Source organism: Triticum urartu, chromosome 2, assembly GCF_003073215.2.
Source record: "Triticum urartu cultivar G1812 chromosome 2, Tu2.1, whole genome shotgun sequence".
NCBI classification, from domain to species: Eukaryota; Viridiplantae; Streptophyta; class Magnoliopsida; order Poales; family Poaceae; genus Triticum; species Triticum urartu.
In genome coordinates, this window is record NC_053023.1 from 365,093,672 (window position 1) to 365,119,823 (window position 26,152).

At 47.4% G+C, this 26,152-nt stretch overlaps 3 protein-coding genes across 5 annotated transcripts; 1 reads left to right on the forward strand and 2 right to left on the reverse strand.

Annotated features, from left to right (window-relative positions):
- Positions 1 to 10,238: 10,238 nt before the first annotated feature.
- Positions 10,239 to 18,745, forward strand: LOC125537324 (vacuolar protein sorting-associated protein 32 homolog 1-like). Of its 2 annotated transcripts, XM_048700622.1 has the most exons (3): positions 10,239 to 10,407; positions 11,644 to 11,870; positions 18,683 to 18,745. In XM_048700622.1, exons 1-2 carry the CDS (start codon positions 10,345 to 10,347, stop codon positions 11,863 to 11,865), a joined length of 285 nt encoding a protein of 94 aa, XP_048556579.1. In that variant the 5' UTR covers positions 10,239 to 10,344; the 3' UTR covers positions 11,866 to 11,870; positions 18,683 to 18,745. The 2 variants fall into 2 exon arrangements, with proteins under 2 accessions (XP_048556579.1, XP_048556578.1); XM_048700621.1 differs by lacking the exon at positions 18,683 to 18,745 and having other exon boundaries at positions 10,240 to 10,407; positions 11,644 to 12,076.
- Positions 16,092 to 17,303, reverse strand: LOC125536741 (formin-2-like). Its single transcript, XM_048699988.1, has 2 exons — positions 16,759 to 17,303; positions 16,092 to 16,652 (listed from the first exon to the last, which is right to left on the reverse strand). The coding sequence occupies exons 1-2, from the start codon at positions 17,301 to 17,303 to the stop codon at positions 16,094 to 16,096; spliced, it is 1,104 nt and encodes a 367-aa protein (XP_048555945.1). The 3' UTR covers positions 16,092 to 16,093.
- A 2,883-nt stretch (positions 18,746 to 21,628) lies between the features above and the next one.
- Positions 21,629 to 25,905, reverse strand: LOC125537325 (COP9 signalosome complex subunit 7-like). 2 transcript variants are annotated; one of them, XM_048700624.1, is made up of 9 exons: positions 25,582 to 25,905; positions 25,383 to 25,458; positions 24,860 to 24,948; positions 24,156 to 24,245; positions 23,813 to 23,857; positions 23,645 to 23,715; positions 23,128 to 23,260; positions 22,762 to 22,870; positions 21,629 to 21,930 (listed from the first exon to the last, which is right to left on the reverse strand). In XM_048700624.1, exons 1-8 carry the CDS (start codon positions 25,747 to 25,749, stop codon positions 22,796 to 22,798), a joined length of 747 nt encoding a protein of 248 aa, XP_048556581.1. In that variant the 5' UTR covers positions 25,750 to 25,905; the 3' UTR covers positions 21,629 to 21,930; positions 22,762 to 22,795. The 2 variants fall into 2 exon arrangements, with proteins under 2 accessions (XP_048556581.1, XP_048556580.1); XM_048700623.1 differs by having other exon boundaries at positions 22,762 to 22,850; positions 25,582 to 25,901.
- Positions 25,906 to 26,152: the final 247 nt, after the last annotated feature.

The following is a 26,152-nucleotide window of genomic DNA, read 5'->3' on the forward strand; positions in this document are numbered from 1 at the left end:
TAATGATGTGATCCCGTTAATCAAATAACAACTCTTTGTCCATGGTTAGGAAACATAACCATCTTTGATTAACGAGCTAGTCAAGTAGAGCCATACTAGTGACACTCTGTTTGTCTATGTATTCACACATGTATTATGTTTCCGATTAATACAATTCTAGCATGAATAATAAACATTTATCATGGTATAAGGAAATAAATAATAACTTTATTATTGCCTCTAGGGCATATTTCCTTCAGTATCCCACTTGCACTAGAGTCAATAATCTAGATCACATCGCCATGTGATTTAACATCAATAGTTCACATCATCATGTGATTAACACCCATAGTTCACATCATCATGTGACCAACACTCAAAGGGTTTACTAGAGTCAATAATCTAGTTCACATCTCTATGTGATTAACACCCAAATGGTACTAAGATGTGATCATGTTTTGCTTGTGAGAGAAGTTTAGTCAATGGGTCTGCCACATTCAGATCCGTATGTATTTTGCAAATTTCTATGTCAACAATGCTCTGCACAGAGCTACTCTAGCTAATTGCTCCCACTTTCAATATGTATCCAGATTGAGACTTAGAGTCATCTGGATTAGTGTCAAAACTTGCATCGACGTAACTCTTTACGACGAACCTTTTTGTCACCTCCATAATCGAGAAACATATCCTTATTCCACTAAGGATAATTTTGACCGCTGTCCAGTGATCTACTCCTAGATCACTATTGTACTCCCTTGCTAAATACAGTGTAGGGTATACAATAGATCTGGTACACAGCATGGCATACTTTATAGAACCTATGGCTGAGGCATAGGGAATGACTTTCATTCTCTTTCTATCTTCTGCCGTGGTCGGGCTTTGAGTCTTACTCAATTTCACACCTTGTAACACAGGCAAGAACTCTTTCTTTGACTGTTCCATTTTGAACTACTTCAAAATCTTGTCGAGGTATGTACTCATTGAAAAAACTTATCAAGCGTCTTGATCTATCTCTATATATCTTGATGCTCAATATGTAAGTAGCTTCACCGAGGTCTTTCTTTGAAAAAACTCCTTTCAAACACTCCTTTATGCTTTGCAGAATAATTCTACATTATTTCCGATCAACAATATGTCATTCACATATACTTATCAGAAATGATGTAGTGCTCCCACTCACTTTCTTGTAAATACAGGCTTCACCGCAAGTCTGTATAAAACTATATGCTTTGATCATACTATCAAAGAGTTTATTCCAACTCCGAGAGGCTTGCACTAGTCCATAAATGGATCGCTGGAGCTTGCACACTTTGTTAGCTCCTTTTGGATCGACAAAACCTTCCGGCTGCATCATATACAACTCTTCTTCCAGAAATCCATTCAGGAATGCAGTTTTGACATCCATTTGCCAAATTTCATAATCATAAAATGCGGCAATTGCTAACATGATTCGAACAGACTTAAGCATCGCTACGGGTGAGAAGGTCTCATCGTAGTCAACCCCTTGAACTTGTCGAAAACCTTTTGCGACAATTCTAGCTTTGTAGATAGTAACACTACTATCAGCGTCCGTCTTCCTCTTGAAGATCCATTTATTCTCAATTGCTTGCCGATCAGTGGGCAAGTCAACCAAAGTCCATACTTTGTTCTCATACATGGATCCCATCTCAGATTTCATGGCTTCAAGCCATTTTGCGGAATCTGGGCTCACCATCGCTTCTTCATAGTTCGTAGGTTCGTCATGGTCAAGTAGCATGACCTCCAGAACAGGATTACCGTACCACTCTGGTGCGGATCTCACTCTGGTTTACCTACGAGATTCGGTAGTAACTTGATCTGAAGTTACATGATCATCATCATTAGCTTCCTCACTAATTGGTGTAGTAGTCACAGGAACAGATTTTTGTGATGAACTACTTTCCAATAAGGGAGAAGGTACAATTACCTTATCAAGTTCTACTTTCCTCCCACTCACTTCTTTCGAGAGAACCTCCTTCTCTAGAAAGCATCCATTCTTAGCAACGAATGTCTTGCCTTCGGATCTGTGATAGAAGGTGTACCCAACAGTAACTTTTTGGGTATCCTATGAAGACACACTTTTCTGATTTGGGTTTGAGCATATCAGGATGAAACTTTTTCACATAAGCATTGCAACCCCAAACTTTAAGAAACGACAACTTTGGTTTCTTGCCAAACCACAGTTCATATAGTGTCGTCTCAACGGATTTAGATGGTGCCCTATTTAACGTGAATGCAGCTGTCTCTAATGCATAACCCCAAAACGATAGTGGTAAATCGCTAAGAAGCATCATAGATTGTACTATATCCAATAAAGTACGTTTATGACGTTCGGACACACCATTATGCTGTGGTGTTCCAGGTGGCATGAATTTGTGAAACTATTCCACATTGTTTAATTGAAGACCAAACTCGTAACTCAAATATTTGTCTCTGCGATCAGATCGTAGAAACCTTATTTTCTTGTCACGATGATTTTCCACTTCACTCTGAAATTCTTTGAACTTTTCAAATGTTTCAGACTTATGTTTCATCAAGTAGATATACCCATATCTGCTCAAATCATCTGTGAAGGTCAGAAAATAATGATACCCTCCGCGAGCCTTAACACTCATCGGATCGCATACATCAGTATGTATTTATTTCCAATAAGTCAGTTGCTCGCTCCATAGTTCCGAAGAACAGAGTCTTAGTCATCTTGCCCATGAGGCATGGTTCGCAAGCATCAACTGATTCATAATCAAGTGATTCCAAAAGCCCATCAGCATGGAGTTTCTTCATGCGCTTTACACCAATATGACCTAAACGGCAGTGCTACAAATAAGTTGCACTATCATTATTAACTTTGCATCTTTTGGTTTCAATATTATGGTTATGTGTATCACTACGATCGAGATCCAACGAACTATTTTCATTGGGTGTGTAACCATATAAGATTTTATTCATGTAAACAGAACAACAATTTATTCTCTTGCTTAAATGAATAACCGTATTACAATAAACATGATCTAATCATATTCATGCTCAACGCAAACACCAAATAACACTTATTCAGGTTCAACACTAATCCCGAAAGTATAGGGAGTGTGCGATGATGATCATATCAATCTTGGAACCACTTCCAACACACATCGTCACTTCACCCTTAACTAGTCTTTGTTTATTCTGCAACTCCCATTTCGAGTTACTAATCTTAGGAACTGAACTAGTATCAAATACTGAGGGGTTGCTATAAACACTAGTAAAGTACACATCAATAACATGTATATCAAATATACTTATGTTCACTTTGCCATCCTTCTTATCTGCCAATCACTTGGGGTAGTTCCGCTTCCAGTGACCAATCCCTTTGCAGTAGAAACACTTAGTCTCAGGCTTAGGACCAGACTTGGGCTTCTTCACTTGAGCAGCAACTTGCTTGCTGTTCTTCTTGAAGTTCCCCTTCTTCCCTCTGCCCTTTTCTTGAAACTAGTGGTCTTGTCTACCATCAACACTTGATGTTTTTCTCGATTTCTACCTTCGTCAATTTCCGCATTACGAAGAGCTTGGGAATCGTTTTCGTTATCCCTTGCATATCATAGTTCATCACGAAGTTCTACTAACTTGGTGATGGTGACTAGAGAATTCTGTCAATCACTATCTTATCTGGAAGATTAACTCCCACTTGATTCAATCGATTGTAGTACCCAGACAATCTGAGCACATGCTCACTAGTTGAGCGATTCTCCTCTCCATCTTTTAGCTATAGGACTTGTTGGAGACTTCATATCTCTCAACTCGGGTATTTGCTTGAAATATTAACTTCAACTCCTGGAACATCTCATATGCTCCATGACGTTCAAAACGTCTTTGAAGTCCCGATTCTAAGCCATTAAGCATGGTGCACTAAACTATCAAGTAGTCATCATATTGAGCTAGCCAAACATTCATAACGTCTGCATCTGCTCCTGCAATAGGTCCGTCACCTAGCGGTGCATCAAGGACATAATTCTTCTGTGCAGCAATGAGGATAAACCTCAGATCACGGATCCAATCCGCATCATTGCTACTAACATCTTTCAACACAATTTTCTCTAGGAACATATCAAAATAAACACAGGGAAGCAACAACGCGAGCTATTGATCTACAACATAATTTGCAAAATACTACCAGGACTAAGTTCATGATAAATTTAAGTTCAATTAATCATATTACTTAAGAACTCCCACTTAGATAGACATCCCTCTAATCCTCTAAGTGATTATGTGATCCAAATCAACTAAACCATGTCCGATCATCACGTGAGATGGAGTAGTTTCATTGGCGAACATCGCTATGTTGATCATATCTGCTATATGATTCACGCTTGACCTTTCGGTCTCCGTGTTCCGAGGCCATATCTGTATATGCTTGGCTCGTCAAGTATAACCTGAGTATTCTGCGTGTGCAACTGTTTTGCACCCGTTGTATTTGAACGTAGAGCCTATCACACCCGATCATCACATGGTGTCTCAGCACGAAGAACTTTCGCAACAGTGCATACTCAGGGAGAACACTTCTTGATAATTAGTGAGAGATCATCTTATAATGCTACCGTCAATCAAAGCAAGATAAGATGCATAAAAGATAAACATCACATGCAATCAATATAAGTGATATGATATGGCCACCATCATCTTGTGCTTATGATCTCCATCTTCGAAGCACCGTCATGATCACCATCGTCACCGGTGCGACACCTTGATCTCCATCGTAGCATCGTTGTCGTCTCGCCAATCTTATGCTTCCACGACTATCGCTACTGCTTAGTGATAAAGTAAAGCATTACAGCGCGATTGCATTGCATACAATAAAGCGACAACCATATGGCTCCTGCCAGTTGCCGATAACTCGGTTACAAAATATGATCATCTCATACAATAAAATTTAGCATCATGTCTTGACCATATCACATCACAACATGCCCTACAAAAACAAGTTAGACGTCCTCTACTTTGTTGTTGCAAGTTTTACGTGGCTGCTACGGGCTTAAGCAAGAACCAATCTTACCTATGCATCAAAACCACAATGATAGTTTGTCAAGTTGGTGCTGTTTTAACCTTCGCAAGGACCAGGCATAGCCACACTCGGTTCAACTAAAGTTGGAGAAACTGTCACCCGCTAGCCACCTTTGTGCAAAGCACGTCGGGAGAACCGGTCTCGCGTAAGCATACGCGTAATGTCGGTCCGGGCCGCTTCGTCCAACAATACCGCCAAACCAAAGTATGACATGCTGGTAAGCAGTATGACTTATATCGCCCACAACTCACTTGTGTTCTACTCGTGCATATAACATCAACACATAAAACCTAGGCTCGGATGCCACTGTTGGGAAACGTAGTAATTTCAAAAAAAATCCTACGCACATGCAAGATCATGGTGATGCATAGCAACGAGAGGGGAGAGTGTGATCTACGTACCCTTGTAGACCGATAGCGGAAGCGTTGTGACAACGCGGTTGATGTAGTCGTACGTCTTCACGATCCGACCGATCCAAGCACCGTTACTCCGGCACCTCCGAGTTCTTGGCACACGTTCAGCTCGATGACGATCCCCGGGCTCCGATCCAGCAAAGCGTCGGGGAGGAGTTCCGTCAGCACAACGGCGTGGTGACGATCTTGATGTTCTACCGTCGCAGGGCTTCGCCTAAGCACTGCTACAATATGACCGAGGTGGAATATGGTGGAGGGGGGCACCGCACACGGCTAAGGAACGATCACGAAGATCAACTTGTGTTCATGGGGTGCCCCTTGCCTCAGTATATAAAGGATGGAGGAGGAGGAGGCCAGCCAAGGCAATTGATGCGGCCAGGATGTGGAGTCCTACTAGGACTCCAAGTCCTAGTAGGAGTCCACCAAGAGGGGAGGAAGGGAGAAGGAAGTGGAGGAGAAGGAAAGGTGGCCGGCCCCTTTTCCCTAGTCCAATTCGGACCAGAGGGGAGGGGGGCGCAGCAGCCCCTTGGCCCTTTCTCCTCTTCCCACTAAAGCCCATCAAGGCCCATTGCTTCTCCCGTAACTACCCGGTACTCCGAAAAATACCCGAATCACTCGGAACCTTTCCGATGTCCGAATATAGTTGTCCAATATATCGATCTTTATGTCTCGACCATTTCGAGACTCCTCGTCACGTCCCCGATCTCATCCGGGACTCCGAACTCCTTCGGTACATCAAAACTCATAAACTCATAATATAACTGTCATCGAAACCTTAAGCGTGCGAACCCTACGGTTCGAGAACAATGTAGACATGACCGAGACATGTCTCCGGTCAATAACCAATAGCGGAACCTGGATGCTCATATTGGCTCCTACATATTCTATGAAGATCTTTATCGGTCAGACCGCATAACAACATACGTTGTTCCCTTTGTCATCGGTATGTTACTTGCCCGAGATTCGATCGTCGGTATCCAATACCTAGTTCAATCTCGTTACCGGCAAGTCTCTTTACTCGTTCCGTAATACATCATCTCACAACTAACTCATTAGTTGCAATTCTTGCAAGGCTTATGTGATGTGCATTATCGAGAGGGCCCAGAGATACCTCTCCGACAATCGGAGTGACAAATCCTAATCTCGAAATACGCCAACCCAACATGTACCTTTGGAGACACCTGTAGAGCTCCTTTATAATCACCCAGTTACGTTGTGATGTTTGGTAGCACACAAAGTGTTCCTCCGGCAAACGGGAGTTGCATAATCTCATAGTCATAGGAACATGTATAAGTCATGAAGAAAGCAATAGCAACATACTAAACGATCGGGTGCTAAGCTAATGGAATGGGTCATGTTAATCAGATCATTCACCTAATGATGTGATCCCGTTAATAAAATAACAACTCTTTGTCCATGATTAGGAAACATAACCATCTTTGATTAACGAGCTAGTCAAGTAGAGGCATACTAGTGACACTCTGTTTGTCTATGTATTCACACATGTATTATGTTTCCGGTTAATACAATTCTAGCATGAATAATAAACATTTATCATGGTATAAGGAAATAAATAATAACTTTATTATTGCCTCTAGGGCATATTTCCTTCAAAGACTTCTTTGATACTTACTCACCTGTGGCTCGACTGACCCCTATTCGAGTTCTACTTCCACTAGCTGCCTCGCATGGTCTTCTTGTTCATCAAATGGATGTTAAGACTGCTTTCCTAAATGGAGAGTTGGACGAGGAAATTTATATGGAACAAACAGATGGGTTTGTACTAGATGGTCAGGAAGGGAAAGTGTGCAAGTTGCTGAAGTCTTTGTACGGACTTAAGCAAGCACCCAAACAGTGGCATGAGAAGTTTGAAAGAACTTTAACAGCTGCAGGCTTTGTTGTGAACGAAGCTGACAAATGTGTGTACTATCACCATGGTGGGGGCGAGGGAGTTATTCTGTGCTTGTATGTTGATGACATACTGATTTTTGGAACAAATCTGAATTTTATTAAGGAGGTCAAGGATTTCCTATCTCATTGTTTTGAGATGAAGGATTTAGGAGTGGCTGATGTCATTCTGAACAACAAGTTGTTGAGAGACGATGATGGTGGGATTACATTGCTTCAATCTCACTATGTGGAAAAGATCTTGAGTCGCTTTGGCTATAGTGACTGCAAGCCCTCTCCAACACCATATGATGCGAGTGTGTTACTTCGAAAGAAACGAAGAATTGCTAGAGATCAATTGAAATATTCTCATATTATTGGCTCGCTTATGTACTTAGCAAGTGCTACAAGACCTGACATCTCTTCTGATGTTAGCAAACTGAGTCGGTTTGTCTCAAAACCAGGAGATGTGCATTGGAAAGCTCTAGAGAGAGTTTTGCATTACTTGAAAGGCACTGCAAATTATGAAATTCACTACACCGGGCATCCAAAGGTGCTTGAAGGGTATAGTGACTCAAACTGGATCTCAGATGCTGATGAGATAAAGGCCACGAGCGGTTATGTATTCACTCATGGAGGTGGCGCTGTTTCTTGGAAGTCTTGCAAGCAGACCATCTTAACAAGGCCAACAATGGAAGCAGAACTCACAGCACTAGATACAGCTACGGTCGAAGCAGATGGGCTTCGTCGGCTCTTGAATGACTTGCCGGTTGTTGAGAAACCTATACCGGGTGTCCTTATGAACTACGACAATCAAACTGTGATCACGAAAGTGAGCAGCTCAAAGGACAACATGAAGTCATCAAGACATGTTCAGAGAAGGTTAAAGTCTGTCAGGAAAATGAGAAACTCCGGAGTTATTACATTGGATTATATCCAAACGTCTAAGAATCTGGAAGATCCTTTTACTAAGGATCTATCACGTAATGTGATAGATAATGCATCGAGAGAGATGGGTATGAGACCCACAATATGAGTTGTTCACAGTGGTAACCTATTCTTTGTGATCGGAGATCCCGTGAATTAGATGTGGAAGACAAGTTGTTGGTCAACTGAGAGGAGAGTATCCTTACTATTCACAATACCACTCCATGAAGATGCAATACTCTCCTAATCTGCATGGCAGGTTGATGTATATCTTAATGTGTTCTAAGTGGCTTATTTAAGCAGAGATGTTATCCTGCAGAACATCTTTTGAAGAACACACCTATATGAGTCTGATTGTCAAACGTCGCAATCTATGAGAGTAGGGTTCTCTCTAGTAAATTCATGAAAGGTCACGGAGTATGACGCATAAGCTCCACCCGCGGGGAAGACCCACGGTAGCCACGTATCGGTCAAGGCTTTATGTGAAGCTAGATTCGCAGAAAACTTGCAGTTCAAGGCCCAGTCCACTGTTCAACTTGCTTACTAGTGTAGCATAGAGTTCTAGGTGGAAGTTCAACTTAACAGTCTCCACTGCAGTACCGGTATATAAAACAGTGTTTTGGAACCAAATGCAAATTTTGTGTGCCTCTGGGATCTGGTGGGGGATTGCTGGAATTTTGTCTATTTTGGGCCTAGCCCAATAGCAGTTTCAGAAATTTCTAATAAATCCTAGAGGCCCACGCAGCCCATTCGTGCAAGGCAAGAGGTGGAACAAAAATTTAGTCCCACATTGCTAGTTTAGAGGGAGTTGGACCTTTTTATAAGGGATGTTCTTTCCCCACATGTATGAGCATGAGAATAAGAGGGACATCCACGCGCGCTCCTCCGCCGCCGCCCGCCTCGCCACGCCACGCCTCGTCACGACGCGCCGCGGGTTGCGGGAATGAGCCGAGCCAATGTCTAAATTTTTGCACGCACGACGGGTATACGAAAGGTCACGTGGGAGTTGAAACGTTTTCTATAGTGGACACTGAATTCGGACGGCGCGCCTCTTCGGCCGCTACCTGTTCGCTTCGTCTCCCTTCGTTGCTTCACCTCCCGCCGCAGCCTCTTCGCGTCCTTCTCATGTGCCTATATAAGAGAGGTCGCTCCTCTCCAGAGAGACACAACAGAAGCTCCTCTTCCTCTCGCCACAAAGTTCCGCCCACTGCGCTGCTGCTACATTCTTCCCCATCCTGTCTTGCGGCGTGCACCGCAGGTCAGGACAGTAGGCCTCCGGAACCGCACCTTTTGAGTCCTGTGCGGGAGAAGGGTGATAAGGTTTTTTGGGAGCGCTCCGCGCGACTACTAGCTTCTTCATCACGGACTTCGACGGCTACTTTCCCGGCGACGACTTCTTCCCCGACGTCCACGACCTCCTCGACGACATGACAGGCGAGGACACTGACGCCAAGTCCAGCGCTTCTGCTGCTGCTGTCCCGTACGTGTTCTTCTCCTTTCTGTTAGAGGTCCTGCTGCAGTTCCTTGTTCTAGTATTTGCCCTACATATGTTAGACTCTATTTCATATATGCAACTTGCTATACTGGCTGCTCTATATATGTTCAGTTACAGTTCATATATGAAGATGTTGTTTACCTTCTCTTTATCAAATCGCATGGCTTGTTTTGTCACTGTTATATTAGTCATGTTTTATCTAATATTTCTGCTAATAAAATCATTTGATAAATTGCTCATATTTCCAACACTATTCTTTTTGCAATCTAAGTGTAAGAAGAAGAAAATAGAGATAGAGATTTTAAGATGCTTTCGGATATCTTTTTTGTAAAAAATAAAAATACAAGCTTTTTTGGGGAAGGCGCCAAGGTTCGAAGGCCCATACAAAGTGGCCCGCTGAGTCCATATCCAAAAATAATACCCCGTCGCCGTTGCCACCGCCGCTTTTTTTATACCTAATAAAATAATACTCCGTCAAAAAAACTGCCGCTTTATCATTTTCATTTTCATTTTCGGAAGGCGTTTTTACCTTTCCTCCGAGTAGCCGCTGCCGCCGCCGCTGACAGGGTAGAACCACCGCATCCGCGATGTTGTCGTGGATCCTCCGTGGCTGCCGCGACGAGTGCTCCGCCACTGACCAGCTCAAGCAGGTCTGACCACCGAATCCCTCTCCTTATTCCCAACAATTCGAAATTGGCAGGTGGACTGTATCATGCCTGTTAGCGAAAACGCATCAATCTGTGATTATTTTTCTCCTGTGCGGAAGAGTTCGCTGGTTGTGCGTATTTCCCCATAGATTGATGGGGCACAGAATTTTTCTTTTCTGATTTCCTGCTCTTTTTTGGTTTTGAATGTGGAGCAACCCATGTAAACTGGCAGCGGATTGGCTTTGTTTTGGTTCTCATCTTAGACTTGTTGCGGGATCGAGGCATATCAAGCTGTGGAAGGTCTAGATTTGCTAACTTAGAGGACTCAACAATGTCTCAGATGATGTGCATTTTCTCTGGGTGTGAATCTAGTCCATCTCGAGGCCTCTCTGTTGACATGGCGTGGAAGTACAGTGGTCAGTAGGTGGGGAGGACGCAGCGTGTGTGAACGTTGTTGTTTTGTTTGTCATTTTCTTCTTTTTGTTGATCAAATGTGGGTGCTTTCCTCCTGTTCTGTTTGACTATTTAAGCGAAGAAGACTTGTCATGTTTGATCCAGCACCCTGTTTGGAAGGGATGAAGATTGGCTACATTGCTAACCTAGTGCAAAACCAGTGAGGCATCGCCGTCATTGCATATCCTGATACCGACTTGGGGAATTGGCACGTCATCGTGATCTTATTTCTAATTGACTTTGGAACCTAAAAAAGGAAACTTTGGAGTGCTTCTGCGGTGATGGGAAATCACAGGGCAGATGTGAAGAAACTAAAGCTGTAGGGTTATTCAAGTAAAAAAATCTTGCATAGTTGCATGTTCAAGTAAAAACATTAAGAAAAGGAACACAGGGTTATTCTGCAGTATAAACAATGCATACCATGCAGGCACCTCAATACAGTTGTAGGGTTTCCCATGGTTGGGACAAGGCTTCTTCCAAATTATTTTCTCCTCCCTTTTTGAGTTACATAAATAAGTTGTTTTCCTTTTCTCTTTCAGTCTCTAGAAATAGGGAACTTAGTTAGAGCAAACTTCTGCACTTGTGGTTACTTATTTAGAACGCAACAATTTGGAGTTTCCCTGGCAGCTATTTTCCTTCTCATTTTTTGTCCTCTTGGCCTAATCACGAATTCGACAGTATTTAACTGAGTTTAAAGGTTGTATGATATGCAGGACTGTTGTTGCTAACTCGATTAGCATATCATGTTTCTTACCTACTGACTTGATTACCTACACTATACTCTAGGCTCGTGATGTCTTTGTGGCAAAAGAGGCAGTCTTGCAAAAGAAGATATCACAAGAGATGGAACGTGCCAAGTTGTTCACAAAATCAGGAAACAAGCAAGCAGCAATGCAGTGCTTGAAGAGGAAAAGGTACTACGAGAGCCAAATGAACCAGGTTGGAAGTGTCCGGTTACGCATTGATACCAAGGAAAAGATGATCGCTGATAACATGGTGAACAAATAAGACAAGTGAGACCATAGCTCTGCACTATATCTCTTTCCATAAAATATTTTTGCCTTGCTCAGATACGTAATCTTGTGAAAAGAGCATTGTTGTTGTCATCAGAGTAACATTATGATTCTCTATAATGTACATAACACTAACGGGCCATTTCTTAGTGTAAGAGATTATTGAATTAGATCTTGAAGAGTGCGTAATGTCACAAATTAGATAAGACCTGCGTTGTCTTTTTACTATATTTGGACATGACATATTTATTTCCTACGCAAACTTGCCGTCATCGATTGGTAGGACTAGGGTTCCTACCAGGCCTCCGGCGCAGGTTGTATGGGCAAGGAGGAGGGGGACGAGGGCTGGAGCGGGCGCGCCGGCGGACAGGCGCCGTCGCAGCTAGGGTTAGAGGCGGCGGCTAGGGTTCCGGCTCCTCAGGGAGCCGGGCAACAGAAGATTATAATATCTTTATTGCTTGATCTCAACGGTGTCTTACAACTAGTATTTATAACTTTAGCCTAAGATAACTTGCCTAAGATAATTTGTGGGCCAAGCCCCTAATACTAATGCCCGGTGGGCCTCTTCCTAGTACAGACCAAGCCGGTCATAACATCTCTCCCCGCCTGCGCAAACAGCTCGTCCTGGAGCTGAAAGTCTGGATAGTGTTGGCGAAAATCCTCACGCTGCTCCCAAGTAGCCTCCTCCTCCGGAAGGCCTGCCCACTGAACGAGGACGAACCAGACGCCACGACGGAGTTGTGCCTGCAACACCTTTGTTGGCTCTGGAAGAATGCGACCATCGGCGGTTGGCGGAAGCGCCGGAGGAGCCGCCGGTGGCTCGCCACGAAAAGGCTTGAGCAGCCCCACATGGAAGACGTCGTGGATGCGAGCGCGGGCTGGAAGCTGAAGACGATAGGCCACCTTCCCAATGCGCTCCAAGATAGGGAAGGGCCCGGCGTAGCGAGGCCCGAGCTTGCGCTTGGCGTGCGGGTCAAGCGACTACGTAGAGCGGTGGAGAAGACGCAGCCACACCCAGTCACCCACCGCGAATTCCGCCTCGCGGTGATGATCGTCGTAGTAATGCTTGGCCAGCTGCTGGGCCTGAAGGAGACGCTGACGGACCTCAGCAAGCATCTCGTCGCGGGTGCGGATAAGGTCACCTGCAACCGCTGTCCGAGCCGTCTCCGGGTCCACCGGTAGTATAGGCGGGGGTGGTCGACCATAGACCACCTCAAACGGCGTAGCGCGCAGGGCGAAGTGATAGGAGGTGTTGTAGCAGTACTCCGCCCAAGAGAGCCAGTCCACCCAAGCGCGAGGCCGATCACCTGTCACACAACGCAAATACATGGCAATGACCTTGTTAACCACCTCGGACTGACCGTCTGTCTGAGGATGGAACGCCGTACTCAGGCGGAGCTGGACACACGCCATCCTGAAGAGGTCGCGCCAGACATGGCTGGGTCCCGATCACTGACGATCGAAGCAAGGAACCCGTGTAGACGGACAATGTCGTCGAAGAAGGCCCGGGCCACGGACGCCGCCGTGTACGGATGGCCGAGCGCGATGAAGTGGGCGTACTTGGAGAAGCGGTCGACCATCGTGAGGATGACCGACTTGCCGCCCACCTTGGGGAGGCCCTCGATGAAGTCCATGGAGATATCCGCCCAGACCTGAGACGGCACCTCCAAGGGCTGAAGTAACCCAGCCGGCCGTAGGGTCTCCGTCTTGTTGCGCTGGCATGTCTGACAAGACCGAACCCAGTCGCGGACCAGGGCGCGATCGCCAGGGATGTAGAAGTCGACGCGAAGACGATGGAGGGTTTTCTGCACACCCTCATGACCTGCCGAGTGGGCGAGCTGTAACACCTGGTGACGGAGATCATCATGCGCCGGAACAAAGATCCGGCGCCCATGGAGAAGCAGTCCGTCAGAGAAGCGCCACGGCTCCTCCAGGTCGCCGGCCATGAGCTGCTGCCGAAGAAGGACGGCGTCGTCGGCCGTCGCAGTTGCGCGGCGGATGTCGGCGAAGAGACCGAACGTCGGCCCGGAGCGGATGCACAGGACCGCCCCGGCGGACTCGTCGACGGAGGCGATGTCGGAGTCGCGACGGGACAGCGCGTCGGCCACGGTGTTAAGGCGGCCCGGCCGATACTCGACGGAGAAGTCGAAGCCGAAGAGCTTGTTGATCCACTGGTGTTGTGGCACGGTCGACAGCCGTTGGTGCAGCAAGAACTTCAGGCTGTAGTGGTTTGTGCGAATGTGGAAGGACCGTCCCCACAAGTACGGCCGCCAATGACGAACGGCCTGCACAAGGCCAATGAGCTCCCGCTCGTATGCCGCCAACTTGAGATGGTGAGGAGCGAAAGGCCGGCTGAAGAAGGCGAGGGGTCCATCGCCCTGATGAAGCACGGCGCCGAAACCAGCGCCCGAGGCGTCACAGTCCACCACGAACGGGCGGTCGAAGTCGGGCATCTGGAGGACGGGGCCCGTCGTGAGGGCCCCCTTGAGGGCCTCGAACGCCGTCGTCGTCCCAAGCGAAAGCGTCGCGGCGAAGCAACCGCGTGAGGGGCGTCGCGATGAGCCCGAACTCCCGGATAAATTTCCGGTAGTAGCCGGCGAGGCCGAGGAACCCGCGGAGAGCCCGCGGCGAGCGAGGTGTCGGCCATGCGGAGACGGCCGCCACCTTGTCGGCGTCCATAGCCACCCCGTCGGCAGAGATGACATGGCCGAGGTAGGCGACGGTAGGTGTCCCGAACGAGCACTTCGAGCGCTTAAGGTGGAGGTGGTGCGCCCGAAGCTCGTTGAAGACGATGGCGACGTGCTGGAGGTGCTCAGCCCAGGTGACGCTGTAGATAAGAATGTCATCAAAGAAAACAAGCACAAATCGCCGTAAGTAGGGCCGGAGGACGTCGTTCATCAGGGCCTGGAAAGTCGCTGGGGCGTTGGCGAGGCCGAAGGGCATCACCAAGAACTCGAAATGGCCATGGTGGGTGCGAAACGCCTTCTTGGTGATGTCGTCTGGATGCATACGCACCTGATGATAGCCTGACCGGAGATCGAGCTTGGTGAAGAAGCGCGCCCCATGTAGCTCATCCAAGAGCTCGTCGACCACCGGTATAGGGAACTTGTCCTTGAGCGTGAGCGCGTTCAGGGCGCGGTAGTCGATGCAGAAACGCCAAGTGTCGTCCGACTTGCGGACGAGCAGCACCGGGGCGGTGAAGGGTGACGTGGAGATCCGGATGATGCCCGCGGCGAGCATCAGGGCACACTGGCGCTCCAACTCATCCTTCTGCAGCTGAGGGTAGCGGTAGGGCCGAACCGCCACAGGAGGGGTACCCGGCATGAGGTGGATATGATGGTCGTACACCCGGGCGGGCGGAAGACCCCATGGCTCGTCGAAGAGGTCGCTGTGCTGCTGCAGAAGGGAATCCAGCAGGGGTTGCTCGGCCTCCGAGGACGCGGCGACCAGCTGGAGATGGGGCACGGCCGGCGCAGCGCCCCCAAGGCCGTCCCACCGGACGCGGAGGCCCAGCCGCCATAACGTCATCGTGAGCGCGTCGAAGTCTCATAGGATGGGACCGAGGGTCCGTAGAAAATCCACCCCGAGGATGAGGTCGAAGCAGCCAAGGTCGATCCCTACACATGTAATGGAGAAGTGTTCGCCACCAATGGAGATGGGAACGTCACGGGCGAGCCCATGACACCGGAGGCGATCGCCGTTCGCCACCGTGATCCGCAGGCGCTCCCCGCCCGTCGTCGGAAGGGCTAGCCGACGCATGGTCGCCTCGGGCAAGAAGTTATGGGTGGAGCCAGTATCCAGCAGGGCCACCAGTCACTCGCCATGGATCGTCACCGGCAGCAGCATGGTCCGCTCGCCACGGATGCCGGCGAGGGCGTGGAGGGAGACGACGCACGCCGTCGCCGTGGGATCCGCGGGCGTGTCCGCGGTCGCCTCGGGTGGTGGTGTCGCATCGGTGTAGTCGACTGTCTCCAAGTAAAAGAGGCGGGGGCAGACATGGGTCGGCGTGTAGGGCTCATCGCAGTTGAAGCAGAGTCCCTGACGGCGACGCTCCTGCTGCTCGGCCGGTGACAACCGGCGGAAAGTCCGTGTGGTGGCCGGGGGCGTGGTCGTCACGGCTGGAGGAGGCCGGCCCGGTGCTGGAGGAGTCGGCGCTGGTCGACTGGGCTGGCGGCCGCCCCGTCCGGGCTGTTGCTGCAGTGCCTGGGCCCGCTGCTCGAAAGCTAGGGCGTAGTACATGGCCGTCTGGAGGCGGGGGGATCCCGGAGCTCGACGTCCGCGCGAATATGGTCCGGCAGACCGCCCACAAATAACTCGGCACGCTGAATCCCGGAGACGCTCGGCGCGTGGCATGCCAGGGCCTGGAAGCGGTCGGCGTAGTCCTGAACCGTGGAGGTGAACTGTAAGCGGCCGAGGGCCGCCAGGCGGCTCCCGCGGATAGGAGGCCCGAACCGGAGAAGACAGAGCTCCCGGAAGCGCTCCCATGGTGGCATGCCGCCCTCGTCCTGCTCGAGGGCGTAGTACCAGGTCTGCGCCGCGCCGCGGAGATGATAGGACGCGAGCCAGGTACGATCTGAAGCGAGCGTCCGCTGCCCGCGAAAGAACTGCTCGCACTGGTTGAGCCAGTTGAGAGGGTCCTCCGTGCCCTCGTAGGTGGCGAAGTCCAGTTTGGCGAAGCGAGGGGGTGTCGGACCATCGTGCCCGGGGTGGCTGCAGTCGGCGGCAGCGAGTGTGCCGGGTCGGGGATCTCCGGGGCATAGGTCGCCGAGCCGGAGGGACGGTCAAACCGGAGGGAGGGCGTCGGGTGCTCCGGCGTGGTATACACCCGGGCCGGCGACGAGCCGGCCGCCCACGCGGGAATTGGCGATGGCGATGGAGGAAACTGCACCTGGTGCAGGGGCCGACCCGTGGGCCTGGGCGCGGGTGGTGATGTAGTCGACGATGGCGGCGCCGGGAGGAGCTGCGGCGCCGCAGCCAGCGTCGAAGTAGCCGGCGGGGGCGCCTGAAGAAGCTGCTGGGAGGGTCCCCCAGCGGTGCGGTGGCGGCCGGCCACGCGGGCCAAGGGTTCCCCTTGGTTGGGTAGTGCTGCAGCAGCAGCGGCGGCGGGGGCAGCCCTCCGTAGGGCGACTGGAAGGTCGGGGCGGCCCATGGAAGAGGCGGCGGCCCGTAGGCGGTGGTGGTGGCGCTCGGCGGCGGGGGCTGGTTCCCGGCGAGGTAGAGGCTGATGCCTTTGACCGCCTGGACGAGCTTCCGAAGGGTGCCCGAGACCTCCTCGAGCGAGAGGATGGGGGGTGGCTCTGCCGCGGTGGCGATCGGCGCTGTCGGGGTGGCCGTCCCGGATGTGAGCGCCGGCATGGACGCGGACGGGGCTGGCGGCAGCGTAGGTGAGGCGTTGGTGTTTGGCAGCAGCGGCGGTGATGGAGGAAGCGACATGATCGAGTTGGTGTCTCTGAATACCAAATTGATAGGACTAGGGTTCCTACCAGGCCTCCAGCGCAGGTTGTACGGGCAAGGAGGAAGGGGACGAGGGCTGGAGCGGGCGCGCCGGCGGACAGGCGCCGTCGCGGCTAGGGTTAGAGGCGGCAGCGGCTAGGGTTCCGGCTCCTCAGGGAGTCGGGCAACAGAAGATTATAATATCTTTATTGCTTGATCTCAACGGTGTCTTACAACTAGTATTTATAATTTTAGCCTAAGATAACTTGTGAGCCAAGCCCCTAATACTAATGCTCGGTGGGCCTCTTCCTAGTATAGACCAAGCCGGTCATAACATCGATACCTTTTTTTTTCTCTCGAACAGCCATTGTCAATACTTATACTTGTTAGTTTCAGCTATTTGAGGCCTTGTACAATGCAAGACGTTTAGGGGAGGTGCTTAGAGAAATAAACTAGTCTTTCTTTAAGCACCGATGCTTATTTGTACAGGGTAGACGCTTATTAGGCGTCTTTTCTGTAGAAATAGGTATTAGTCTTTTTCAAAATAGGCTAGTCATTGGCAGTGTGTATGATGTGATCCATTATCATTAAATTACGCCCCCCCCCCCCCCCCCCCCCCTCTTGTACTCTTACTCACAGTGGTGGAGCTTCCCTATGACCAACGGGCCATCCTAATCTAGAAATATGCTTAGATTTCTCAAATTTTAAGCATACCTCATCAGTTTGGCCCCCTCAACATTTTCCTTCAACCTCTGTCACTGCTCTTACTGTAACTCAACTGGTAGAAAATTCATTTGACATTATAGCTTTGTGCACTTGATGTTGCATGACTCTCGAGTTGTAAAAAAAAACTTGAATTCGGATAAAGAGCATCTATCTTCTGTGTGATCTATCTTTCGGCAGCATGAAAATCTGTGTATATCACTAGAGTGAGGTGATTCTTCTCATAACCGAACTGATGACAGCCTTTGGATAGATATGGAGCATGTCAATGCGCATCTGAATGGATCAGTTACTGTCTTCCTTTTTCGTTCCTTTCTTTCTCTGTAATTATGTTATTGCTGTTTCTTAAGCATATAACTTAACTGTTTATAACTTGTGGCAATGTGGCCTTGATTTCTGCTTCACATGTTGATAATGTCTTAATGGCTCAAAATCTAGTTCTTTTTTGGCGAATAAAAATGTACGAAGTTAAATAGTAAGAAATGTGCAACACCGTTTTCTGTTTTGATATTGATTGCGCGTAAAAAATAGTATGTGCTGCACCCTGCATTTTTTGTTATTTGTTTGATTCCCAATTTGCATGTGCTTTTTAAACTTTTGTTGTTCTACTCTCTTTTCTAGAGCGATGACATGTCCGATTTTTATTTTATCTGCAGAGTGGAAGACAAGCTATTTTCAATCTGAGCAGCCACCTTAGGCCTCCTTTGGTTTGGACGAATTTTATAGGAATTCGCCCTATAGTGAGTCGTATTACAATTCACTGGCCGTCGTTTTACAACGTCGTGACTGGGAAAACCCTGGCGTTACCCAACTTAATCGCCTTGCAGCACATCCCCCTTTCATAGGAAATAAAAATAAGGCTAGACTTAATGAAAAAATTCCTTTGATGTCAACCAAATGACATCTTGTTCCCTATTCCTACTCATAGAATTTGAGATACATGTCATCTCATTTTCTATAAGATTCCTATTCCTATAATAATTCTATCCTATGAACCAAAAGAGGCCTTAACATCTGTAACAGCAAGGAAGGAATGGTGGCGACTTTTTAAGATATCTGCCATTTGTATATAATAGTGATAGCCTTGTTTGTTTTCTTTTGTCATCGTTGGTGAACACTCTGCAGTGATCATAGTAACTTCCCAGTCTCTTTTTGCATACTCTGGATTGTTTATCACATGTGTCACGTGGTGTAAGAGCAACACTAACGGGGCGACCCAAACGGACGTGTGTTTTGTCCGCTTTTTGTCTATTTGGGTCGGCCAGGCGGACGTGCGCGTCCGCATTTTAAAATAGGTCGGTTTGACCGCCCAACGGGGAGGCCGACCCAAATGTGCCGTCGTGGAAAAATAATAATTAGTTACATGAAATAAATATAAATAAACATAATTAAACATAATGCGTCGCGTTGGAGCATGACGTTGTAGCGCATCTGCTCCTCGCCGTCGGCCTACTCCTGGCAAAGCCAGTGCTCCTTCCATCGCTCGAGGTGGGCCGCCTCCTCCTCCGGCGTCGCGGCGAAGTGGACGGGAGGCGCGCTCACCCACTCGCGGTACTAACCCGTCCACGAGTAGGCCTCCTCCGGCCAAGTGGGTGGAGGTGGGGAGCGCTTATGCGTCGGCTCCGGCTCCGGCTCCGGCTTGGGCTGGACGGGCGGCGACGGTGGCGGCACGAAGAGCGGGGTGTGGACAGAGTCCCCCGCTGCCGACAGGGCAAGGGCTTGCTCCAGCCCATCCCAGTGCGCGTCCTCCTCGAGTCGGCTAGCCTTCAGCGCGTGCTGCAGGGCCTCCTCGAGGGCGGCTTGGTACTCCGCCTCCGCCTCCATGTCCTCCGGCTTTACCTGCGGGGGCGGCGGTGGGAACGGCGGCGGGACGGCGTCGACACCCGAGCGTCGTTGCTCCTCGTGTTCGAGGGCGAACCACGCCTCCCAGTTGGGGGAGTCGACGGCGTACTCTGGCAGCCGACGCCGCTCCGGCGTGAGCTGCGCGCGGCGCCTGCGCACCTCGTCGTCGTGCGCACGTTGGGTACGAGGAACCGCCGGCACCGGGATCCGCTGCGGATCCAGATGCCAACGGTGCGGCAGCGTGACATCGGGGTATGACAATGGCTGCATGTACTCCCAGCGCCACCGCGCTTGGTGCACCGGGATGTGCAGGCGCCGGCGACCAGGGCGGAAACGCGTCGCCGCCGGAGGAGGAGGAAGGGGGAAGGGGAGCACGGGAGGACGAGGCACCGGGGATGCCCTTGCCCTTGCCCTTGCCATTGCTGCTGCCGAAGAGGCCCATGGCTAGGGTTTGCGGTCGCCGGCAAGGAAGCAAAGGGAGTGGTGGGGGGAGGCAGATGTGGACGGGAGAAGTGGATGAGGTCGACCCCGCCGCACGCGTGGTTAAAAAAAGATGCTTCCACTGGCTGACGCGTGGGCCCGCTGTCGGTGGTCGTCATAAATAAGATGACCGGTGGCGGTTGGGTGGCCGCCAGGTGGGGACGCGGCGGACCAGGCGCAATTTTGGGCCGGAAATGAGTCGGCGCGAACGACAGGCATACACGATTTGAGTTTGGATCGGCGCGTTGGGCCGCTACTTTTGTCCGCGCCAATCCAAACAGACGCGGGCGGACGAAATGGGTCGCCCCATTGGAGTTGCTCTAACCTCCCAGTCTCTGATTTTGTGTGAATTACCTTTTGTGGATTGTTTCGGCATCCGTTTGAGTGTTTTTGTGCTGCCCACCACAACCCTGCAATCTTCTATATCTAAATAGCTAGTCCCACTAATAATTTTAAAGCACATACAGCTAGCTACCATCATCCCAATTGCAAACATGTGTGTGTCCTTCATACCCAATTTTCTTCTTCCACACTTTTGCCGGGTTTTTTTTTAATAAACCCCCTAACGATAATTGGGTGTACATATGATGTTTTCAAAGCTATGCAATATATTACTAATTCAAATATTCATCTTCATACAATCAAATATCAATGAAGATATATGGCAGCCAATTTCTGCAGAACACATGGGGTTTCACCTAGTTCCTTCAATTTTCCAGCCTCATTTTCTACATATTTAAGCTTTGGAAAAGGTAAAATCTGAACGTTTTTTTATGGCAATTTTAGTTGACACAAGGGTTGACAAGTTTAGTTGGCAAGCACAGCAATTTCGTGGCAAAAGCCAAATTGAGGGTGGATTTGTCATGCTTACCGACTAAACTTGTCATGGTTAACAAATAATTGCCACAAAAAACATTGGTCAAATCCCAAGCGGTTCAGGACTTATCAATGTCATTAACTTATCAGATCAGGGTCAACCCGTCAGAAAATGAGAAATTTGAGGTGCAGGTTAGGCCACTATCAGCTAGCATGTGATAGACGGAAGATAAGACGTCGCACAGGCTATAGCCGAGACTAGCTGAAACGCAGAGACAAAAGGCAACACGATGTCATATTCAAAATTAGAGAAATTAGCTTTAGCTAGGCTATAGTGGCGTTGTCAAACTTTCGCTTAACGTTCAAAATTACAGAAATTAGCTTTGGCTAGGTTGTAGTTGCGTCAGTTTGATTTGTACTATTGGCTATCAGTTTCAAAGGCCTTCGGGTCAGAGAGCGCAACAAAACCAAACCAAACTGAGCGATCACCTTAGGTCACCAACCTTTTCAGAACCATAATCTTTACAGTGCTAAGTCACCCATATGCCCTTTGTGCTACTTAATAAATGCGGCAGTAAATCATCTCCTTGTAACATCTCATACCAAAAACAAGCGTTTTCTCAACAGACTCGCTTCATGGGAAGCACCCTAATTGACGCTCCTAAACTCCGGTGACAAAATGTCTCAAGAACAGCATTCGGCACTTCTGCGAGCAGGGACCATAGGCGTGATACTTCAGTCAAACTATGCCATTGGTTGTCGCCTCCTGAAATACAAGATTATAACCAAGTTAATCATAATTTGATACTTGTAATTTCTAATAACATGGAAAAGCATCTTTCCTAGTAATTATAAATGCTGAACTTGGTGGTGAATTCGCATGTAGGCCTACTAGGTTTCACAATAAACAAATACACTCCTCCCCACAACCTTCAAAGAGACATAAATAATTGTACTTTGCTCACATGTGAGACCTAACACAAAAAAACAAATACCAGACCCATGGCCTTGTGACGCAATCAACTTACTAATGACTACTCCCTCCGTTCCGAATTACTTGTCGCAGATATGGATGTATCTAGATGTATTTTAGTTCTAGATACATCCATTTCTGCGACGAGTAATTTGGAACGGAGGGAGTACCTTGATAGGATTCAAATTTGCATATGATGTCTCACTTCAAATCTTGCAAAGTACCTACTACGGTCACTTAAAATCCTCTGACGCCTACCACTCCTTATCATATTTTTGCTTTATTTTAATCGTCAATCGTGTAACAGCCTTAGGACACTATCATCTTTTCACCGTCTCCTAAACAAGTGGCTTAACTCTTCGTTTTTTATGACTACGCATGGGCATTGTGCTAGTAGGCAATACAAACTGAGTGGAGCGAGTCCACATTCAGTTATCCAAAATGGATGGTTTCGCTAGAAATTTTTTTTAATAGTCCATAGACTGCATAGCTTTTTTCATAGTGTCAAAAAAGGATCTTAAAGTTTGGAACGGAGGGAGTATAATTTAGTTATTACTAGCCAAAATAGCAAGATACTAATGAAGAACAGATGCAAAAATTCCCAAGTGACCTCTGATGAAATACCTTTTTGGTCGGATGCGGTCCTCCTCAAAATCCATTATTCCTCCAGATTCAGAGAGAAAGTCGTCATGCCCCCGTAAGTCATTGTCTGCCTGCTTACATTGTTCAACTTCTGCTATCAAGTAAGAAAATGGTCCAGCAATTCCACTATTTAATAAAATTAGTTGCTACCATATGAACATTCAACAGTTGATAACTAAAATCAGAAAGCGAACAACTTTAGGTAAAAAATACAGCAGAATGAATATAATCAACAACTTATTGTCATATGAGATATGCAAGACTATATATTGCTACAGATAAAAGGAAAATATTTTATACCTACTAAAAACTATAAATAGTAGGAACTTTCAATTTTATCCAACTGACCTTGACTGACTTCTTGGCTTCTTCCACTCTGTCTTCAAATTCTTTCTGGTGCTTCTTGTTCGATTCACTTGTTGTATCCGCCCACTTGATTTTCTCCTGAATTTGGTGTAATAAATTATCTGATGTTCCCAACCTGTGAAATGTACACATTTGGATCATAATGGTAGCAATATACTTCTGTCGAGCCTCCTTGCGATAGTCACTTCATAATGCACAGTGGATATAAAACCAATATTTTAACTTCTTTAGTTTGTTATTGAAATGTCAGTCGTAGAAAAACAACATGCATACATGTCACAACAGCCAACTGACAGACACTTATCTCCTTCATAACTAATAAGGGGATTCAGACATAGCAGAGAGAAAAAAAAAACATGCCTAGACATGCTACCCACTACAGTTTCAGAACAGAACTGAAAATTACACTAACCAAATAATGGTTATTCAAAACAATATGAAAAGATTCACATTTCTTGAACAGATGGAGATAAACTTGTCGAAACATATAAATACACACCAGTCAGACAAGGTCTCAATCATGTTGGTTAGCTGATCATGTGTGAGGTCCCTTCCAGCTGCAAATTGTACCTGAAATACAAGGAAACAAATAATAAGGGAATATTGCTAGAAAGATGAAGAACAAATTCATCAATGATGTAACATATATAGGCTGCATATGTCTTACTTCAAAGCACCGCCGCAGTTGGTCCAACTTGCCTCTGACAATACCCTAATGAAACATGCAAAATGTTACAAAATTGAAGCAAATTAACTAAATGTTTTGGAAATCAAGAAACACAGTATATTAATCCTAAAGGGTAAAGACAAAACCACACAGCGAAGGCATATCACAATCTAAATCTCACAAATATGAAAAATACTCCCTCCGTCCCATAATATAAGTGCGTTTTTGACACTACACTAAATGATAAATAATAATTTCAAAAGAGCCATTTCTTGCTAATGAAGTTGAAGGATGAGAATATATAGAATGCAAGTGTGTAATAAAAGAGAACACAAGGACTCACTGAGTACATGCACTCATTGATGAGGAAATCTTCAAGTTCTCTCACATTGGAAACGTCTAGCTCTTGCATGAGCTGATCATATGGAAGTACCTAAGAAAGGAATGAGAAAAAAAGTATGTTTACGATTACCTGGCGTGAAACATAGCTCATATCAGAATTAAAAAGAATTACTGCCTACTCCCTCCGTTTCTAAATGTAAGCCTTTTTAGATATTTCAATACAGACTACATACAGATGTATATAGACATATTTTAGAGTGTAGATTCACTCATTTTGCTCCGTACGTAGTCCATATTGGAATCTCTAAAAAGTATTATATTTAGGAACGGAGGGAGTATATACGTTTAATCAAGCTAAAAGGATAAAGATAGGCCCAGAAATTTTGTAACCCTTGATTACACAAACATAATGAAGTTCCTGCAGCTATTGTTTATCAATTTATAAAGGAAAAATACCAGTAAACCTTGCAGACTTGGCTCCCAAACATACAGAAATACACAAACCATTTACAACTAGAGAACTAAGAGGCACTAGAAGATTCAAGAAATCCAGACAACAAATACGCCGTCCTAAAACGACAGGCAGCACTGGAACTACTGCTCGCATGATTACATGCGAGTTTATCAAGTTTCATTCTGTGTCCAAAGAAAGGGGAGCTGCACAGAAATGCTAGGCATATTAGACAAGATAGCTAGAATTTATACCTTGGTTGACTCAGCCAAAGTTAGCACACTGAGTTGCTTCAGCTTCCGGGCTTGATCAGGCAACAATGCAGGGAGGGCGCTAGAATTACCTACAGATAAAGAGTAATTACTCAAGCAATACATTTTCATATTTTCGTATGTTGCAGGGCATACTAATGGTGATGATAGATGAAACAAAGTTCTAGCAATCAAAGACATGCTAAACTAAGTTGTATCAAAGCGTAACACAGGTGGCTATTTGTATTAATTCAACTGAGCATCAAAGCGTAAACATCAACCGTTAATTAGATGAGTAAAATTATGTAGATTTAACGTCCCCAGCAAAGTTGCCCTGTTATGCGTTCATTAGGGCTTCAGGGCAAATGGCTAAATTAATAGCGTACTACACAAACACATGGCAGATCAGATAATGAGTCACAAAGCACAAAATACAACAAACTGGAATAAACAAAACACCGCCTACATATCAAATCAAAAGGGCAATGCATCATGTGTGCACATCAGGCCAAGGGAGATATCTTACTCTTGTAGTCCTTGAGGGTGCCGTAGGCGAAGAGGCGGAGCAGGTCCAGCGACGAGGCGTACTGCGTGCCCGTTAGCTGCACCAGAGGAGCCACACCACGGAACAATAGATCGACTCAGAAACCCCATCGGTGGGAACTGAAAACCCTAACACCTAACACCGCGTCGGCGCATAGACGGGCAGTGCAAGCAGCAGATACCTTGGAGAGGGCTGGAAGGGTGAGGAGCTCGGAGAAGGCAAAGAGCGCCGGGTGGGAGGTGGCCTCGAGCACGAGCGCCGCCAGCTGAGGAGCCGAGGAGAGCGCCGCCGCCTGCGCCGAAAACTGCTCGATCAGCTCCGCCTGCCGCCGCTCCGCGTCCATCGCCATCTCAGCCGGCGACGGGAGGTGCTGGTAGGGTTAGGGTTCGGGGGATCTCTGTCTCTCCTGCTAGTCCTGCGGTTTTGCTTTCGCTTCGCCTCCCTGTGGGCTTCTCGTGTAGTTTTTGGCTTCCGGTGGGGTTTTGGTTTGGATTTTTGTTTCGGGATGGAGTCGACTCGGTGCCGGTGGTGTCCGCCAGGTTGCCGCGTACTTTGCGTGGGTCGCTTCCGTTGAGATTAGTTGTATTTATTTATTTATTTATGTATTGACGAGAGAGATTAGTTATTTTCTTAGTCGCGTTGAGATTAGATTATAATTCTTTTAAACAAATTTATAAAATCTCAAAAATATGGTATCGATTTAGAAAATTTCAGTTATATATAAAAATCCCATCATCCTCCCCTGGACCGAA